Here is an 18873-nt window from a genome sequence, read left to right on the forward strand (position 1 = left end):
CCTCATCTCTCCCCATCTCCTGATCTGTTTCCTCATTTCAAGGTCCCCTTCAGGTTTCTGGTCTGGAGGACGATAGCATGCCCTCGATTACATCGCTCCTTGAACCTGGTAATTTAACCCATAGCGATTCTATGGTGGAGTCGGAGCCTCCTTCATTCTCTGCTTTGCTGGATTCTACCCATTCTTTAACATAGATAGCCACCCACCTCCAACATGCCCCTCCCTGTCCCAGGTCTGGAAGCCCTACGTGGGTCTTCTCTGACTTGCACCAGCAATTTTCTGGTGCAGATCCGAGTAGTCACATTGGGCAGGCTGGGACGTTACCTGGGGTAAGAGGACAGATGTCCCCTTACCCTGAGTTAGTCTTCCAGCCTGCTCCTAACCAGCACATGATTCCGCATGGGCCACTCAGCCCCGCTGTGCTGGTGCTGATTTGTGTTGCCCGCCATTTTGCCAGTTGCAGCTCCTCTTAGACAAGATGGACCTAGCACTCACAGATTGGGCTCCTGTACGCCTTCTGTGTGAAGCTGCCTTTAAAAAGAGCTCAAAAATTTTAGTGGGTCTAAATTGCAGGCTTTTGTCTGAAGCCTCTCAGTACCCACTCATTTTGGAGTTCAGTTTAGAGAACTGGACTTGAGGGGTGGGGCCCTCTCAGTTTTGGCACTGGAATTCTGGGACTCCACTGATGTTGGGGGTGGCAGGATCAGAGAAAATCTGGGGGGGGGTGTCAGAGATGTTGGAAATGGGAGGAGGTTGCACCTAGCATGAGCAACTGGCACCAAATGCAATACCCTTCAGAAGTCAACCAACACGCCTCCTTTGTCTTCTCTGATTTACGCAGATCCGAAGAGGCTCACTGGTGGTTGAGGGGCTTACGGAGAAAATATTTGCCCTTTCCTATCCCAAGACTCCTGATTGCATGCAGCCACTATAGCATGCAGCGTAGGTGGGGGAAAGGATAGGATGGGGTTGTAATCTTCATGCTTGCAAGAGCATATTTTGAATAAATATGATACACCAAGATAAATGATGTACCTAGTTGCTCATCTTTCTCCAGTTGCCTTGATTATCTTGTCCACAGCCAAAAATAGACATCACATCAGTGCATGTGGGGGAACTGCATGTTAGAATGCTCCCTTGTGTGAAAATAAGTTTCTTGCACATTGAAAACTCGTATGTCAGAAAGAATGGGAAAATTATCACATGGAAAAATAGTCAAACATGGAATTGCACACTGGCAGGAGTGTTTCTTCTTAAGAAGGACTGCTATTCTGCACATTTGAATGCGGCTTTGGGGCAGTGAGTTAAAATTCAGGGCCCATAGCACATCATAAGCTCAGAGAGCTGCCTTTGGAAGGCTTTATTAAATATATCTTATCCTGAAGATTTTATTTCTCAATGAAACCTGCTAGGAGGGAGCTCATTGTTTCACCAGAAGGTGGCATAAGTAAAATAGGCTTATGTTGGCATTGTGACCTAGTACAAGACTTTGGAATAGTAATGGCTACAAATAAAATAAAATAAAATGCTATCTCAATTCTAAAACTATTTCTTCTCGAAGCATTAGCTTTCATAGGTAAGGTCTTTCTGGCTTAATGTAGCTGTTCTGAAGAACAATACCACTTCATGGTGTATATTTGACCTGTTCCTGAATCTGGTTTTGGTTCTTTTTCCAAGATAAAAGACTGAAGACTCTGGGCAATGCAAATGACTTCCCTGTTTCCTTAAATAGGATTCCTCCATTATTTATTTATTTATTTATTTATTTATTTATTTATTAATTATTATTATTATTATTATTATTATTATTATTATTATTATTATTATTATTATTATTATTATTATATTTTCACATAGTCAGGTAGATGTTATTGACTGGTTTGTTTTATCCAGACATCGAGTCCTTCCCAAGAACCTGGGATGCCTGGTTTTTATCCTATTTTGCTGTGATAAATATTGTTGCAATATGTAAGCTGTTTCCAGTAAAGCTGCTTTTTGTAGTTGGTGGATGGCAATTTCTGTGGCCTCAATGCTGTTCTGGTGCTCTTCAAGGTGTTTTGGAATAGGACTGAGGGCACCAATCCCCACTGGGATCACTTTGGTCTTCTTCTGCCACAGCCTTTCAATTTCTACTTGTAAATCTTTGTATTTTGTTATTTTTTCCAGCTATTTTTCTTCGACTTTGCTGTCCCCTGGTACTGCTATATTGATGATTTTGACTGGTTTTTCTTTCTTCTCGACTACAGTTATGTCTGGTGTATTGTGTGATAGGTGTTTGTCTGTCTGTAGTCGGAAATCCCATAATATTTTGGCATCTTCATTTTCAGTGACTTTTTCCATTTTGTCCTATCAGTTTCTGGCTGCAGGAAGCTTGTATTTTTTACAGATATTCCAGTGCTTCATTGTTGCTACCTTGTCATGCCTTTGCCTGCAGTCTGTGCAATCTTTTTACATAGCAACTAATTAGGTGGTCCACTGTTTCATCGGATTCTTTGCAGAGATGACACTTACTGTTTGTTGTTATTTTTTCTACTTTTGCTTTTATTGCATTTCTTCTTAATGCAGCCAATGTTCTTGTGCAGCCAATATTAGGCCCTCTGTTTCTTTCTTCAAGTTGCCTTTTTGAGCCACTGTCAGGTCTTGGTGATGTTTGTTTTTCCAGTAATGTCTCGCAAGTACTTCGATAAACCTTTATTGGCATACTGAAAATCCACAAGCAATAACATTATAACACAGGAAATAAATGCAGCTTTACGGGGTATTAGCTTCTGATCTTTGCCTTAGCAACTACCACTAAAAATTCTGCCACCAAATTGGTGATAGAAGGGGAATAGTCACTGAGAAGAATTGGGAGAGGATCAGCAAGAGAGACAGGAAGAGAAGAAAGAAAAGGATCAAGCAAGGAAGACCTGAGATTATGATGGACAGCGCACCAAAGAAGGATGTGATCCAAAGTATCTGGTTCAACTGAACAAAACAAGCATAATCTATCTGTACGTGGGATTTTAGAAAATCTCCCTTGATGTATTGCAGATGGGAATATGTTCAGTCTCGCTAACATGAAAGCCCTTCTTTTGCCCAGATTAGTAAGTTGAACAAAATAATTTGCAGGGCGGCCAAGGGAGGGGGACAGTCAAAAAAAAAAAGGGTGAACAGGTTGGATTTAAATTAGACAGTAGAGTTATGTATTCTTGCTCCCAGAGTTTGAGTTTAATAAGATGATGCGCTTTTTGAAGGTCCATATCAGCTAAGAGTTCAGGAGAAAGATCTAAAGAAGATAATTTAGCATGGATAAATTTAGACCAATTAGATGTCTCGCAAGTATTGTCCATGCAGTGTGTTATTTTCCCACTTTTCCACTCGGTTCTTTATTTGTTCTTTTTTATAAGAATGCTTTGTTTCGTTGGTATTTAATAACTTCCTGTTGTCGACCATTTTAAGTGCATCCTCTTGGCTATCCTTTATATGTTCTTCAAGGCCTCTTTTTTCTTCTTCTACTGTTTGTTGAACTTGCAGCATTCCTTTTCCACCTGAGCTGCGAGGGAGATACAGTCTGTCCACATCACTATGAGGGTGCAGAGCATCGTTGTTGGTCATTATCTTCCTGGTCTCTAGCTCTGCCTGTGTCCAGTCTACTATTCCTGCAGTGTATCTAATGATGGGTATAGCCCAGGTGTTTTTGGCTTGTATAGTGTTCCCACCATTAAGTTTGGAATTTAGGATTTTTCTGACTCTCTGATGTATTCACTTTCAATTTTTTTTTAACTTCAGTATGTTTGATGTTATGTGCCTGAAGTATTCCCAGATATTTATATTGTTCTTTCTCATCCAAGTTCTTAATATTATTTCCTTTGGGCAATTCTATTCCTTCAGTTTTTATTATTTTCCCTCTATTCATTATTAACATCTAGTCCAAACCTCATTGCGATATCATCAGTGATTAGTGATTCTATTTCAGATTGGGACTTTCCATTCAACTTCAAATCATCCATGTAGAGCAGATGACTTATTTTATTTGTTGTTTTTGATGTTTGGTATCCAAGGCTTGTTTTATTTAAGATTTGTGAAAGTGGAGTCATGGCAATAAAAAATAGCAGAGGTGACAGTGAGTCCCCTTGGAAGATGCCTCTCCTGATGTTCACTTGACTGAGAATCTAGCCATTGATAACTGTGTACTCCATGCGCTCACTGCCTTTTTTTTTTTTATAAAAGCCTGAATATTTTTGCTGACACCTGTTATTTCTAAACATTTTAATATCCGAGCATGAGGCAATGAATCAAAGGCCTTCTTGTAATCGATCCATGCAATACTTAGATTTGTTTTGATCTTTTTGCTATTTTCCAAAATCATTTTGTCAATCAGCAATTGGTCTTTTGTACCTCTGGTGTTTGGACAATTCCTTTCTGCTCAATTGGAAACTGCTTATTGACTAACAAGTGTTGCATTATTTCATCTGCTACTATACTATACTATACTATACTATACTATAGTTAATAATTTAAACATGGTTGGTAGGCATGTTATTGGTCTATAATTATTTGGAATTGCATCTTTTGCTGGATCTTTCATTATGAGGAGAGTTTTGCCAGTTAACCATTGTCCAAAATTGCCTCCTTGCAAAATATGATTAAACTGTTTTGCTAGATGCTGATGGAGACTTGTTAGATGTTTAAGCCATGCAGTTCATCATCATCTGGTGCAGTCCAATTTTTAATTTTCTTTACTCTTTTACTTATTAATTCTGGTGTTATTTTTAAATTTGTTGACTACATTTTTCAACCTTGTTTATACAGCCTGCTTTTTTGGTGAAGTCTGTTGGAATGTCCCATGGTTTTGCCCAGAATTGCAGTGTTTCTTCTTTATTTGATGTCTCTGTGTTTCTTGCAGTTTCTCCATCTATGCATTGATAGAAGTGTTTTTGATTGGACTGAAACTGGAGATTCTGCCTATATTGTGCAATTCTGGCTTTGTATCCACTGATCTTTTTTGACACTGCTGTTATTTGTTGTTTTACAATTTCCAATACTTCTGCAATTCTCCTTGAATCTAGAGCAGGGTTGTCCAAAGTTTTTGGCAGGAGGGCCACATAATCTCTCTGACACTGTGTCGGGGGCCGAGGAAAAAAAGAATTAATTTACATTTAAAATTTGAATAAATTTATATAAGTTTACATAAATGAATATATTAAAGATGAACTTATATGAATGAATGAAGGTCTTGAAACAGCTCAAGGCCTATAAAAGGCCTTGCACAAAGCAAGGCTGGCCTTTCCTTTGCTGCTGCTACTGCATCAGAGACATGAAACAGCAAGCAGTGGAGGAAGTCCTCATCAAACAGCTCATGCAAGAGGTCAAGCAGTTGCATCGGGATAGTGTGGGCTCCAACAAATCTCCGGAGGGCCAGAGGCTCATTGGAGACTGGGGGCTTCCTGAAGGCTTCCTGAGGGCTTCATTGAGAGGCCTCGAGGGCCACAAGTGGCCCCAGGGCCGGGGTTTGGGCACCCCTGATCTAGATGGTATTTTTGGATCCGCTACTGTTTGATATTTTCCTTCTTCAACGTCTTGTCTTTCATATCTTTCAATTTGCTAGCATCTGATCAAAGCCTGGCAATTTTGTTTTCTAGTCTAGTCTTCCATTTAAGTGGTGCACTATCTTCTTTGTTTGCAGGTCTCTTGATCTTACAGCCCTTGTGTTGTTATTGTTGCTGCACTATACATGGTTTATTTCTTGCAAATTATTAGTTATTATTTCTGCAAGTGCTGCATTTACATTTTTTAATTTTGTTGCTGTAAATGTGTTTTTATCTTGTTTTTAATCATGTTGTTTCTTTTTTTTTCTTTTTCTTTTGCATTCTTTTAATTATTGTTGTAAGCTGCCTTGGGTCCCTTTGGGGAGAAAGGCAGGGTATAAATATAGTAAATAAATAAAATTAAATAAATAAATAATACTTGAGCAAGATGGTGTTTTGCAACTGGTTTTAGAGCTGGAAGTCATACCATGCTGTTTGCATGTTTCATAGGTTCAGTTATTTTTTGTTTTAGCTCTTGCTGCTTTTTTGTTAAAAGACACTCAAGTTGGCAAGATGAAGAGATGAAGGCAAAGCAGAGGTTGCCTGATTTTGAATCTGAGATGGTTGAACACCAATAGCATCCTCTGCCACCAATATCTCCTCCACCTGTGCCTGGGCACCTTCTTTCCTTGGTGATAATTCTACATGCATTTCTTGAGCATTTCATTATTCTTTGTAGTTCTTTCAGCTCAACTTCTGTGAATAATTTTTTCCTTTTTATAAATCTTCGCTGACCTGCTAACCTTTGTTTTGATATTTTTGAATCTGGATGTGTCCATTCTTCTCATAACCTCTTCTGGCTGGGCTTGACTTGCAATAGCATCTCATTACTTCTTTGGTGTTTCTTGTGAATTTTTTCCGCTTAAGCAACGTTTCTTCCAGTAGCCCTGCAGTCTCCAGCCCTGGTTTCTCGACTGGAGATCCTGAGTCCCGTAGCTCACTTATCACCAGGTGCTCAGGAACTCCAGCACCTGGTGCGGTCCTTGTTGACCTAGGCAACAATCGGGCTGGTATAGACTTACTAATCATTTTTTGCACCATACTAGGAATGGGTTTGGGACACATTTAATCTGACTTCTCAGCAGAGGCCTGTCTGGTTTGGTTGGCCCTGTCCAGTTTAGCTCCCTGCCTCACTGAAGCATGCAGGCCCCACCAGCACAACAAGGTAGTGTCCCATTGGGGGGTTGTTGTTGTTAACAGTATTTATATACCACTTTTTAACTAAAAGTTCACAAAGCGGTTTGCAAAGAAAATCAAATAACTAATGGCTCCCTATCCCAAAAGTGCAGCCCTAAGGTAAGGGAACAAATGTTCCCATACCTTGAGAAGGTCTCTGTGAATGCTGTCCCACCACAGGATGCAGTGCACGTCCCATTGGCATGGCTGCACCAGCACTGGAAAATTGAATAGGATTGGGTCCTCTGATGAGGGAAGCAAAACAATAATCTAATTCCAAGGAATTTGATTAGCTCATTTCTTTTGTTCGATCTTGTAGTATGATTCCTGAGAGAGATTTTTTTTCAAAAATAGTGGTTTCTGTAAAATATTTAGATACACTGCACTTTTTCAGTCATTAAAGAGTCAACAAACACTCAGAAGGCAGCAGGTGAAGTCACTCTCTTTCCTCCAGATATTTTACATAGGTGGTAGCAAATCCTCAGAACTTGCAAAGGAAAAATCTTATTTGTCTTTATGGGATCTCTTTCTGTGGAATGAAGAACTAGTGATGGCCTTTGAAGCTAAGAAGTCAACTGCCAGCTGCCATGGCCACTTTAGGACTCTCTCTCTCAAAAAAAAAAAAAATCAAATGAGAGCTAACAACCCCACCAACTTACCTTTACCTAATTTTCACTGTTGTAACCTAAGTTTCCACGGAAACAAGGTTGAGAAAGCCGCCAGGAGCCAGCAGGCAGCCAGCAGCTGAGAGTGAGAACTCTCCTTTGTCACTTTCCACTAGTGGATGCATGCTGAGCACTGAAAGTGCCGGTTTGCAAAGCCACCTAGGCTTCTAAAATTTGCACCCCATTTAAGTTTAACTCTCTCTCTCTCTCTCTGTGTGTGTGTGTGTGCGCGCACGCACGTATTAGGAGTGGAGAGGTGATTAAATTAACCTACTGGGATTGGCACAATACATTCCAGGCGGATAAATTGTTGAATGAGTTCTGCTGGATTTTGTTTGGTGTTCTGCACAACTGTCAGTTATTGGGAGCCCATCAGACTTCTTTTTTCAGTATATTATACGCCTTTAGACATTTGTTTGGGTATAGAAGCACAGTACCACTAGACATGATATATCTTTTTTTTAAGTATGCAGTGTGAATTTCTGTATAAGAACCATTTGTTCTGCAAAAATAAAAAAAATAGTATAAATTATGTCTCTCGTATACCTATCGGACTTTTGCAGCAGACTTTTAACCAGGAATAGTGGAAGAATGGTGCCTGTGAAAAATTGTACAGTCTCTTTGGTCAAGCTTTGTACAAAACTGAGATAAACTTGTAAAATGACACCCTGCCCTCTCTTTACCCATTCGCTGACTGGAAGTAGAACATGTTACCTGCTTTGATAGTGAGCCAAACAATGAAAACCAAGGAACAACAGCAGATGAGGAAGCAATTTAGAACATCAGTGTGCATTCTGGTATTAATTACTAATTTTGATTCTGATTATATGGTATTTTAATTTGGAAGTAAACTACAGCATCTTAGGCTGCAATCCTAACCACACTTTCCTGAGAGTAAACCCCATTGAACAAAGTAGGACTTACTTCTGAGTAGACCTGGTTAGGATTGTGCTTAATTTCTGTTTTGCTTTTGCTAATGTCTTATATCTTAACATTGAACATATGTAAGATTGAAGAATGTTGATAGTGTCAGTAGTGGTAACTTTTTAAGGTTGTCACAGGCAAGATAGTTGTCAAGACGTTAAACTTGGACATTCTTTCACCCTTTCCTTCCTCCCACAAGCCCAGGGAAATAGTCTCTACAGCACTGAGAAATTCAACTGATTTGTTGCCAGATAGAGAGCAAGGGAAGCCATCCCTTTTCAGTTTGTAAATCACACCTTCTATGTGGTCATATTTGGCTCTGTGTGCAGTCATATGTAGCAGAGTGTGCAAGCAGAGTGGACCTTGGAAGCCTCAAGTGAGAGGAAACCCCATGCACACCATGTGTTTGAGGATAAGAACTCCCAGTCCCTCAATTCCTTTTTGACCATTGCTAAGGGAATGCTTCTAGCTTGTCCATTTCAACCTCTCCTTAATCAATATAAAAAAAGAAACTTACTGCAGTATTCACTTTTAGTCATTTTATTAAAAGTTAAATTAACCCTTGCTAACTGGGCAAAGAGACACTTTTAAAAATGGTTTCCTCTTATATTTAGCAGAGGGAGAGCAACGGTCTCTCTTCACCCCAACATGGAGTCTTTTCCAGTGGCTGTTGCTGATGTCTCTTCTGCATTTCTTGTAGATTGTGAACCCTTTGGGGACAGGGAACCTTTTATTAATTTATTTTGCTAAGTAAACCACTTTATGAACTATTCTTGTAAAGAAGGGATATGTAAATATTCTTAATAATATTTAATAAAAGTAAAATATTTTACTTTTACTTTTAAAATACTTTTAAATATTGTTTACTTTAGTCTTTTTTTTAAAGGTATCTGTTTGTTCAGTTGTTGTTCCCCACTCCACCACAAGGCAGGAAGGCTAACCTTTAAAATAAGAAAAATCTTTTACCTCAGATAGATATTTTCCATATTTTGTTCCTCTACTGTTGTTTTAAGAAGTAATGGGATGGAAAGTGGGTAAAATGTTCTACCTTAGCTTTCCTCAGAATTTTACCCTGCACAAGCCTGATCTTGTCTGATCTCAGAAGCTAAGCAGGGTCAGGCCTGGTTAGTACTTGGATGGGAGACCGCATGGGAATACTGGGTGCTGTAGGCTTATACCATAGTCTTTCGAGACTGAAGGTTGCCAACCATTTATATCTTCTCTGGAGACATTTAAAAAAGAAGAAATTTTCACAGAGTGAACCAGTGGCCTTCCCACTGGGGCGCCTGGACCTTGTGCTATCGCAAAGAACTTCACAGTACTTTTGCAAAGGTACGCACCAGCTGAACATGTGTTTCACTAGCACAGGCCCTCGTACAGAGTGGACCATTAATTGTTAGTAAAGGGGAGCTAAAGGGTTCCACTTGAAGAATTCTTCAACCTGCAGAGCTTGTTTGGGAAAAGGGGAAATGCTTAAGAACATAAGACAATCCCTTCTGGATCAAGTCGGACATCCATCTCGTCTAGCATCCTTTTTCCCACAGTGTCCCCTGAGCTGCCTCTGGGAACCCCACAAGAAGGAGAGAAAAGCATCCTCCGCTCCTGGCACTGCTCCCCTGCAGCTGGTAATCGCCCTGCATCTGGCATTCAGAGGCACACTGAGCCAAACCTGGAGGTAGCATATAGCCATCATGACTGGTAGTCCTTGATAGGCCTATCATCCATAAATTTGTTTAACCTACTAACCTCCTTTTAAAGCAGTGCAAGCTATCAGCCATTGTCACATCCATAAACAATACATCCCACAGACTATACACTGTGTCTATGCAGTTTCTTACAACTTTCAACCATGAGATCCTCTGCAAAACATCCTACAGCACTGTATACACCTTAGTTCTACAGACTTGGCTAACTCTTCTCCGAGTTCACTTTGTTGCCATCCCTGTCTTCCATCTAGCAATAGATGATGTATCCATCTACTCACAGCTTCGGCTTTTCTTTTTTTTCTTTCAAAGACCTAGCTCACCTGTCAAACCTATGGTCCTATCAAGAAATTTGTCCCTGGTCTTATACCAGCTTTTGGGTAAGTTTTTAAAGGCTATGGCTACAGTGATCTTAAGCCATTACTTTGGCATGTAGAGAAGCAGTAAACCAAGTACTGTAGTCTCCATTCACTAGATTCAGTTCTGACAAAGTGGTGTTGAAATCAAACATTGCCTTTTTGCCCAACATTCCACATTACTCAACATTCCACAACATTCCACATTACTCAAGACTTGACTTTGCTTTTGTTGTTTCAAAACCCAACTTCAGAAGGAGAACTGTGCACATGTTGAATGTTAAATGAGCCCTTTCCTTCTGTGTTCAGAGAACTTCATTATTCCAGGCACACAATACATTGTTGGGCCTTACTAGGCAAAAATATTTCTATCTAGATCTAGTTCCCTGATCTAGGTAGCCCAATCTAACAGTCCAATCCTATCCCCCCCCCCATGTTATAGCATGCAGCCATGCCAAACAGAGCATGCACAGCAGGTTTCAGTGTGGGGAGGGGGGTTTAGAAGGTCAATCAGAGGTTAATTTTTCTTCATCCCTGGGTAGGCCTTGTGGCTGCCTACACATCTCCTTGTACCCACACTGTGTATGTAGCTGCCTTAATTCTGAGGAGAGGAAAGGGGCAGGATGGACTGTGAAGGAGGGGATATAATCCTGTCTCAAGTCACTGCCACTGGGATCCAACACTTCCCTTCCCGACCCCTGCATGCCCCTGCAACCAACTTACTGTGGTCAGCATAGCCCAGGCTCTGCAGCAGCAGCCCCAAATGGCCTGGCAGTGGGATGATATTCACACTGTTGCTGGTCCTTTAACAACAATGTGCCAGAGATATGCTGTCATAAAAAGCCCATAGGACTGGCTATCTCCTGGGCTTACCAGTTCCTAAGAAAGAGCCACCAGCTACCTCAAAAGCATATTTTACCAAAAAGGGTTCAGTCTCTGCCATGAATCTGAGATTTGTTCTGCTTCTGGAGCTCTGCAGAACAGCAGTGTGACTCATACCATTGATTTATATCAAGCACTGTACCTTGAAAATGTGGTTGAGAAAATGTGTTGCCCAATGTAGTCTGGGCATTCTGTTCAGCAGAACATCTTCTCCTAATCACCCACCTCTAGGTAAGATGGAAGCTAATTGGTCTCTACTATGTGTGACTGTACAGAGGCACAAAGAAGTTGCTTACCTGTAGCTATAGCCTATAGTCATTTATACAGGCACATAACACATCTGACCATTCTGCCTGCAAGTCTGGCTCCAACTGTTGGATCTCTCTTTATGTGGTACAGTTTGAGCTTAGGAGTTTAAGGAACTAAGGAATTGCATCTTCTTACCCTCAAGGTACATGGTGTGCATGGTGTTTCCCCTACTCAAGAAGAGGGGCAGAATGCTTGACAAAGCTGTGGATACTTCAAAGGTCAGCTCTGCATATGTGCAAAACTCCACTATGTGTTTCTAAATCAATGACCATCTGGAGAACTTTATTTATAGAAAAGCAACCTGTCTTTTGAATTCACTCTTTCTATTCAATTAATACAAAATCTTTAGGCCTTTCATCCATAGTTCTTGGTTATCCACTTGTGAGAACCTTCATAGATCTCACAAAGGCTTTCGACCTGGTCAGCAGAGACGGCCTCTTCAAGATTCTCCCCAAGATTGGATGTCCACCCAGGCTCCTCAGCATCATCAGATCTTTCCACAAGGACATGAAGGGCACTGTTGTCTTCGATGGCTCCACATCAGACCCTTTTGACATCCAAAGCAGAGTGAAGCAGGGCTGTGTTCTTGCACCAACCTTGTTTGGGATTTTCTTCGCTGTCCTGCTGAAGCAGGCCTTTGGAACTGCAACAGAAGGCATCTATCTCCGGACCAGATCAGACGGAAAGCTCTTCAACCTCTCCAGACTGAGAGCAAAATCCAAAGTCCAGCTGAAATGTCTGCGTGACTTCCTCTTTGCCGACGATGCAGCTGTCACTACCCACTCTGCCAAAGATCTCCAGCAGCTCATGGATCGTTTTAGCAAGGCCTGCCAAGATTTTGGACTGACAATCAGCCTGAAGAAAACACAGGTCATGGTTCAGGATGTGGACTCACCTCCCTGCATTACAATCTCTGAGCATGAACTGGAGGTTGTCCATGACTTTGTGTACCTTGGCTCAACGATCTCCGACACTCTTTCTCTCGATACCGAGCTAAACAAGCGCATCGGTAAAGCAGCTACCACGTTTTCCAGACTCACAAAGAGAGTCTGGTCCAACAAGAAGCTGACGGAACATACCAAGATCCAGGTCTACAGAGCTTGCGTCCTGAGTACACTTCTGTACTGCAGCGAGTCATGGACTCTTCACTCACAACAGGAGAGGAAACTGAGCACTTTCCACATGCGCTGCCTCCGACGCATCCTCGGCATCACCTGGCAGGACAAAGTTCCAAACAACACAGTCCTGGAACGTGCTGGAATCCCTAGCATGTATTCACTGCTGAAACAGAGACGCCTGCGTTGGCTTGGTCATGTCGTGAGAATGGATGATGGCCGGATCCCAAAGGATCTCCTCTATAGAGAACTCGTGCAAGGAAAGCGCCCTACAGGTAGACCACAACTGCGATACAAGGACATCTGCAAGAGGGATCTGAAGGCCTTAGCGATGGACCTCAACAAGTGGGAAACCCTGGCCTCTGAGCGGCCCGCTTGGAGGCAGGCTGTGCAGCATGGCCTTTCCCAGTTTGAAGAGACACTTTGCCAACAGTCTGAGGCTAAGAGGCAAAGAAGGAAGGCCCATAGCCAGGGAGACAGACCAGGGACAGTCTGCACTTGCTCCCGGTGTGAAAGGGATTGTCACTCCCGAATTGGCCTTTTCAGCCACACTAGACGCTGTGCCAGAACCACCTTTCAGAGCGCGTTACCATAGTCTTTCGAGACTGAAGTTTGCCAATACAATACAATACTTGTGAGAACCTTTCATAACTACATTTGTCTATATAAAGACACAATTCTGTTGCTTGAAGATCTAAACTGTAAAGGAAATGTTGCATTAGATATATTTCTTTATCTATGCTTTTCATAATTATCTGTATTTAATTTTTTTACTCACCCAAAAATCTTTATATCCTCAGCCTAAGAAGTGTAAATGCTTCTTTTTTTGAAAAAAAAATACAAAAGATGAAAACATGTAAGTCTAATTTTAAAAATCTTTTTTCTCTCTCTAGTATTTTACGTTGGGATAATGAGACAGATGTCTCTCAACTGGAAGGACATTTTGACATTGTTATGTGTGCTGACTGGTAAGTACATAAAAATCATAAAACTCATGGTAGAAAAAATAGCTTTGCCGGAGTAATTGTACTGTGCTGCTTGCTGATGGCTAAGCAAAGTCAACAAATGAAGCACAAAGCCACCTTAACCTCAACAAATTAATATTCATCTCCATGTGACAGTTATAAGGTAGTCTTCTATCACACAGTAACTTCTACCACATTATTTCCCAAAGATTGATTTTGAGAAGCATTTCCATTTTCTGGAATTGCCTCTGTTTCATGCTTGACGTATCAGTAAATGGACGACTTAGGCAAATTGCAAATAATTATGGCTCAGTGTGGAACAGTCTGGAGAAAAGGGAGTTTATCAACACAAACAGCTCAATTAGCTTACTTCTTAGAAAAGATCTGACTATTGATATAAGAGGATATATATTCTGTGCTCCCCAGTAAATCTTTGGGGGATATGTATGTTTTTTTCTCTTCATTTCTTATATCTGCCAAACAAAAGTAGTAATATGCATCCTCTGAGTGATGTTGAGATGTTTGAATTAATAGCAAATTAATTGCAATGAAAAGAAATAATAGAGAAACGCGAATACACACAAACTCATATTTGATTGACTGTCAAGTTACAGAATACTGTTCTGGTGTGTATATTTAAGCATGTCTGTAGATAAGTATCTCTTTTAGAGGTCATTTTTAATTCTGCTGACCCACTGAATTGTGTAAAACATGACAACTTTCAGAATACAGTATTACAAAAATATTTAAAAATTACCCAGTTTCTATGAGTTTTTGAAGCCTGCTTTAAAGGAAGCTTTTTAAAAATATTTTTTTAAAAAAAATAATCTCATGTAAATGCACAAACTCAGTTTGGCGTAATTATTTATGACCATTTAAATATGATCCATATCTGTTACAATCAATGGGAGTTTGGTTAATGACTTCAGTAGGAGATAGCATGCAAGATAACAGAGAGCGCACAGCATCGTTGTACAGGCCTGCTTTATAAAAAATAATTATTCCAAGACAGTTCAATCCAAGTGACTTCCGAATCAGAATGATTAAAGGAAGGAATACTTAAGATGTTAAACTGACTTCTCATGAGCTATAGATATATGTTTTTTAATTATTTGAACATACTTATGAATGAAAAGTTTATAATTTTGTATAATACCTTCTAAGAAGCATTTCTTTGTCCTTTCTTTTACCACTTACTGTGAATGCAATAGGGCTTCTCTTCCCACTGCACTGCATTTCATTTCAGAAAAAAGTTCTTTGTTCCTAAAAAGGACAGACATGGGTTTCCAACTAATCGCTGGTAATGTGCCTCAGAGATGCATCATCTGATTAAAATAAGGAGCTAAACAACACCATATGATTTCAGCAAGTAATTTAGTAAATGCCTTCCTCACCAAATATTAGAATGGATACTCCAGGTTTCATTGCACAGATGAAGTTAATGCTGGACAGGATTAGATCAGATTAAGTATGAAAGTCAGATCAGAGTGCTGGCGGACATGAGCAGGAGGGCAGCAGTCTTCTCGGAGGCTTAGACAAGGCTCGCATATGGATGTTCTCCAGATTATGTGGGTGAAGCAAGGTCTTGCCAAGAGATTTAGAGTTAAATTTGTTCTTCACACAAATATCAAAACAACCTGGCTGTGCCATCTCTTATATTCCTAATACTCCCTCCATGTCATCCTATTTGTACTGTAGAGAATAGCAGAGGGAGAAAGATGTAAGTCAGGTATTTTTTTTTTTATTGTTGGTATTATTCCCTAATAATAATTCCTCTCACCCTATGGGCAAATTGCTGGGTATGTGGATATATTTATTGTTGTTTCATCAGGAGACAAAGGATTGTGCATATTAGATTACATACACATTCGTTTGCTGTATATTTAATACATATTCATTCACTAGACATTTGTACTGAAGTGGTAAAGATATAATGCAAGTATGTAAGATATTTTTAGGAAACAGTGAAATGAAGAGTAAATGCACATAAATTGAAAAACAAACAAAAATTGCCATTATTTGTGTTGGCCCATAATAGAATGTGAGTGTTCCTCCACTTTTGTCTAATATTATTACACTGAATTTAATAAGCATTAAATCTCATGTTCTAAAAATTTCCTTGAAAACAGCAGTACTGTTTTGCTAACTGTTTGCAATACAATATATTCTCTGGATTGCTGAGCTATGTAAAAAGACAGAAGATATCTCTCTGCCCTTCTTTTCAAAATAAAGAATCTGACTGGGTGATATTTCGATTCTGATTATTTACAGCATTGTTTAAAGGGAAAGAATTTTAATGTCCTATTTCACGTTCCTTAAGTGTGCTGTGATAAAAACAAGATGGATATAATGGGTTAGCAACATGGATTTGACAGCATTATCCGCATTGTTGTCTATCATTAAGAATCAAAACAAAGTCAAATTTGAGTTTAGATATTCCGTAAAAGGATAAATGGTTTTTGCACTATTTCCAGGAAAGGTGGAATTGTCTGATTCTTTGAATAGTGAACCAGTAGCACTACTTGATCCCATGTTCAGGAAAACAAGTTCCATTCATAAGCATATTCCAAACTCACACTGAGATTCAGCTAAAAATGCTCATGATTACAAAGAGCAGTGCTATGTTTATGCTCTTAAATCATCCCTATATTTGCATTCAGTCATTTGAGCACCTTGTGCGCAGGAGTGGAGAATACATTAATAGAGTGTATTACTACATTGCTAAATGTAATAGATCGCTTAGGTTATGAAATAAATAAGTGACAAGCTGAATAGCTGGTCATTAGTCAGCCATTGAGGATGCATGGGGAGGTTACAATTAAAAATGTCATGGTAAAGCAATTCCTGAAAAGAGAATTTTAAGGCAAGTACATAGTAGTATAATAATGACGACTAGCTAATATTGTGCAACTGTTGTGGACTTACCAGACATTGGAAATCTCAGTGGAATGGCAGTTAGGGTAAAAGGAAATACTATCCTTTGGGGCAAGCTTGCATGTTAAGTTTGAGTTTGAGAGAGAACAAAAACCAAAGAGGAATGTTGTTCCTCCCACTATTAGGTAAGAAATAGTAATTTGAAACAAATCCTTGTTAGCAGTTGTACTCAGTTCAGTTGTTAAGTGGTAGCCACATTGCCACATGGAAGACATAACATAGAAACTTACCTTTACACTTGCAATTTATGAGTTGACTTAACTACAGCAGTCTCAAGCACTGATGTCACTGTAGGTCTGTGCTTGGGAACTGAGGAAGAGTTGACTGGGTTTGCTAAGAGCTAGGGAGCCCATTTCTTTGCTCTTATGGTTATGGGAGGGAATGTTTCCACCAGACTCTACAGTTCTACAGGCCACAGAGTCTCACCAGATAGTGCAGCGATTTTCAACTAGTGTGCCACAGCACATTCATTTGCCTTAAATGGCATCTGCAAGTATCCTATAGGGGTTTAGGGAAGAAGTGTTTATTAGTAGGACTACTGGGGGAATGTGAACCTCCCACCAGCAGCATGATGTGCCTTTTCAGTTGTCAAAAAACTGATAGTGTTTCAGTGTCAAAAAACTTGACAGTTTTGGTGCCTTTTGAGTGTGCCATGAGATGAAAAAGATTGAAAATCTCTGAGATAGTGTGTGAGGGGGCAGGATTCTGCAGTTTCCTTCAACCTGGCAGAATATTACTTTTGGGTAGTGATGCCATACAGCACTGCCAAAGCTAGCTGTTAAGCCAGTGCTGGAGTCTTACCCAAGTCTAGGCCCTGGGAGCCTCTACTTCAGTGCAGCTGCTCATGGGATCAACCTGTTGCTGTCATCTTGGGCAAATTACTACTTCATTATATGCCTTATTTTGTCCATAGAGATATATTATAATATATATATATTATATTATAATATATATTGTTTCCATATGATGCCCAAGATCATGGTTAACGGAACTATGACTGTAACTAAAACAAAATCGTTTTTAAAGATGGAGCACAATTGTCTTGAAGTACAGTAAAATTCAGGTCTTACTTTGAAGATATTGCAAGCAAAATGACATCCTGCTTTAAAACAAAGACCTCTGGGTGGCAAGGACAAATTTGCAAGGGATGGGGAACAGTGAATTGGATTCTACCCAAGAAAGTATCATTTTCTCTTTGATTTTTGTATGCCTGGCAGAGATGCATTTATTTCAAGCATTGACAGAGAGTTGTAGTTTCAGGACTGGCATTTGTGAATCTACTTCTGAGTTCCTTTCAAAGCTCCCAGTGAAACTGGCACAAACTCATATTGTCTAACTTCTTATGAATTTTAGGGTAATAGCTTTTTGTTCATTTGAGATCTTGTTTCTCCCATTCATTTTCAGTTTCCATGAAAATCTGTTGGTCTGGAAGAAAGGACAACCCCCCCCCCCCGCCGCCGTTCCCCATCAATGTGTTTCAATGCAAGACAGCTTTGCTGTTTACCAAAGCTGTGCAAAACAGTACATAACAACGAACTACTGGAAATCATGTCTGAAGCACCATCCATAAACTATGATGCTTGGCTGTCACATTACATGCAAAATAAAAAGATTTGACATGATAGCTTATAAAATATAAACCTGTATCCATGCTCCAGAGGTGCTTGTAATCATTTGCAGACAATGGTACAATGTATGTGGGATTCAACTGAGAATGTATTTTCTTTTCCTTGTCACTATCTCTGCTGGCATGTACAATTTAGTTGGACAACTGCCATATCCTCTCCATATACTCCTTTCCATAGTTACATACATGCAGCCTTCTCAGTGCCATTCCTATTCCTTTTGCTGAATGGAGATGTAGAGTTCTGTAGCACTACTGGGGCTAGCAATTTTGATATTTCCAACAGTGTCCTATTTAGCAATTGAAATACTATAGCCAGATTGTTGTGGGCCATAGGGCAAGGACCTGCATTGGGACTCCATGGTAGTACTAGGGACTAGTGAAGTTTAAGAGTTGGCCTAGCCAGGTGAGTCCTTTGATGGGTGTATGTCCTCAGGTGACCTATGACCCTATCCAGTAGCTCTCTTACACCAATCGGAATGACATCTAATTCTAAAACTGGGTGGGGGAAGGAAGCGTGATGACGCAGGGAGGCTGTGGGAGGGGATGGATCCTGCAGTGATGTTATGCACCGGATCCTGCCCTCCATTTTCACTGCTTTCCCGCCCTCTTTCTCTCCTCAGACTTGCTCTAGCAAAATTGCTAGCTCA

General features: G+C 40.1%; 1 protein-coding gene across 4 annotated transcripts in view; it reads left to right on the top strand.

The window, feature by feature from the left end:
* CAMKMT (calmodulin-lysine N-methyltransferase) overlaps positions 1-18873 on the top strand; it is a 360603-nt gene that overhangs the window by 318995 nt on the left and 22735 nt on the right. For all 4 annotated transcript variants that reach the window (XM_066611803.1, XM_066611802.1, XM_066611805.1 and 1 more), the window contains exon 8: positions 13594-13668. In XM_066611803.1, the coding sequence (XP_066467900.1) occupies positions 13594-13668 (75 nt within the window). The remainder of the gene's footprint in view (positions 1-13593; positions 13669-18873) is intronic.

The sequence above is a fragment of the Tiliqua scincoides genome, chromosome 1, assembly GCF_035046505.1.
Source record: "Tiliqua scincoides isolate rTilSci1 chromosome 1, rTilSci1.hap2, whole genome shotgun sequence".
Taxonomy (NCBI): Eukaryota; Metazoa; Chordata; class Lepidosauria; order Squamata; family Scincidae; genus Tiliqua; species Tiliqua scincoides.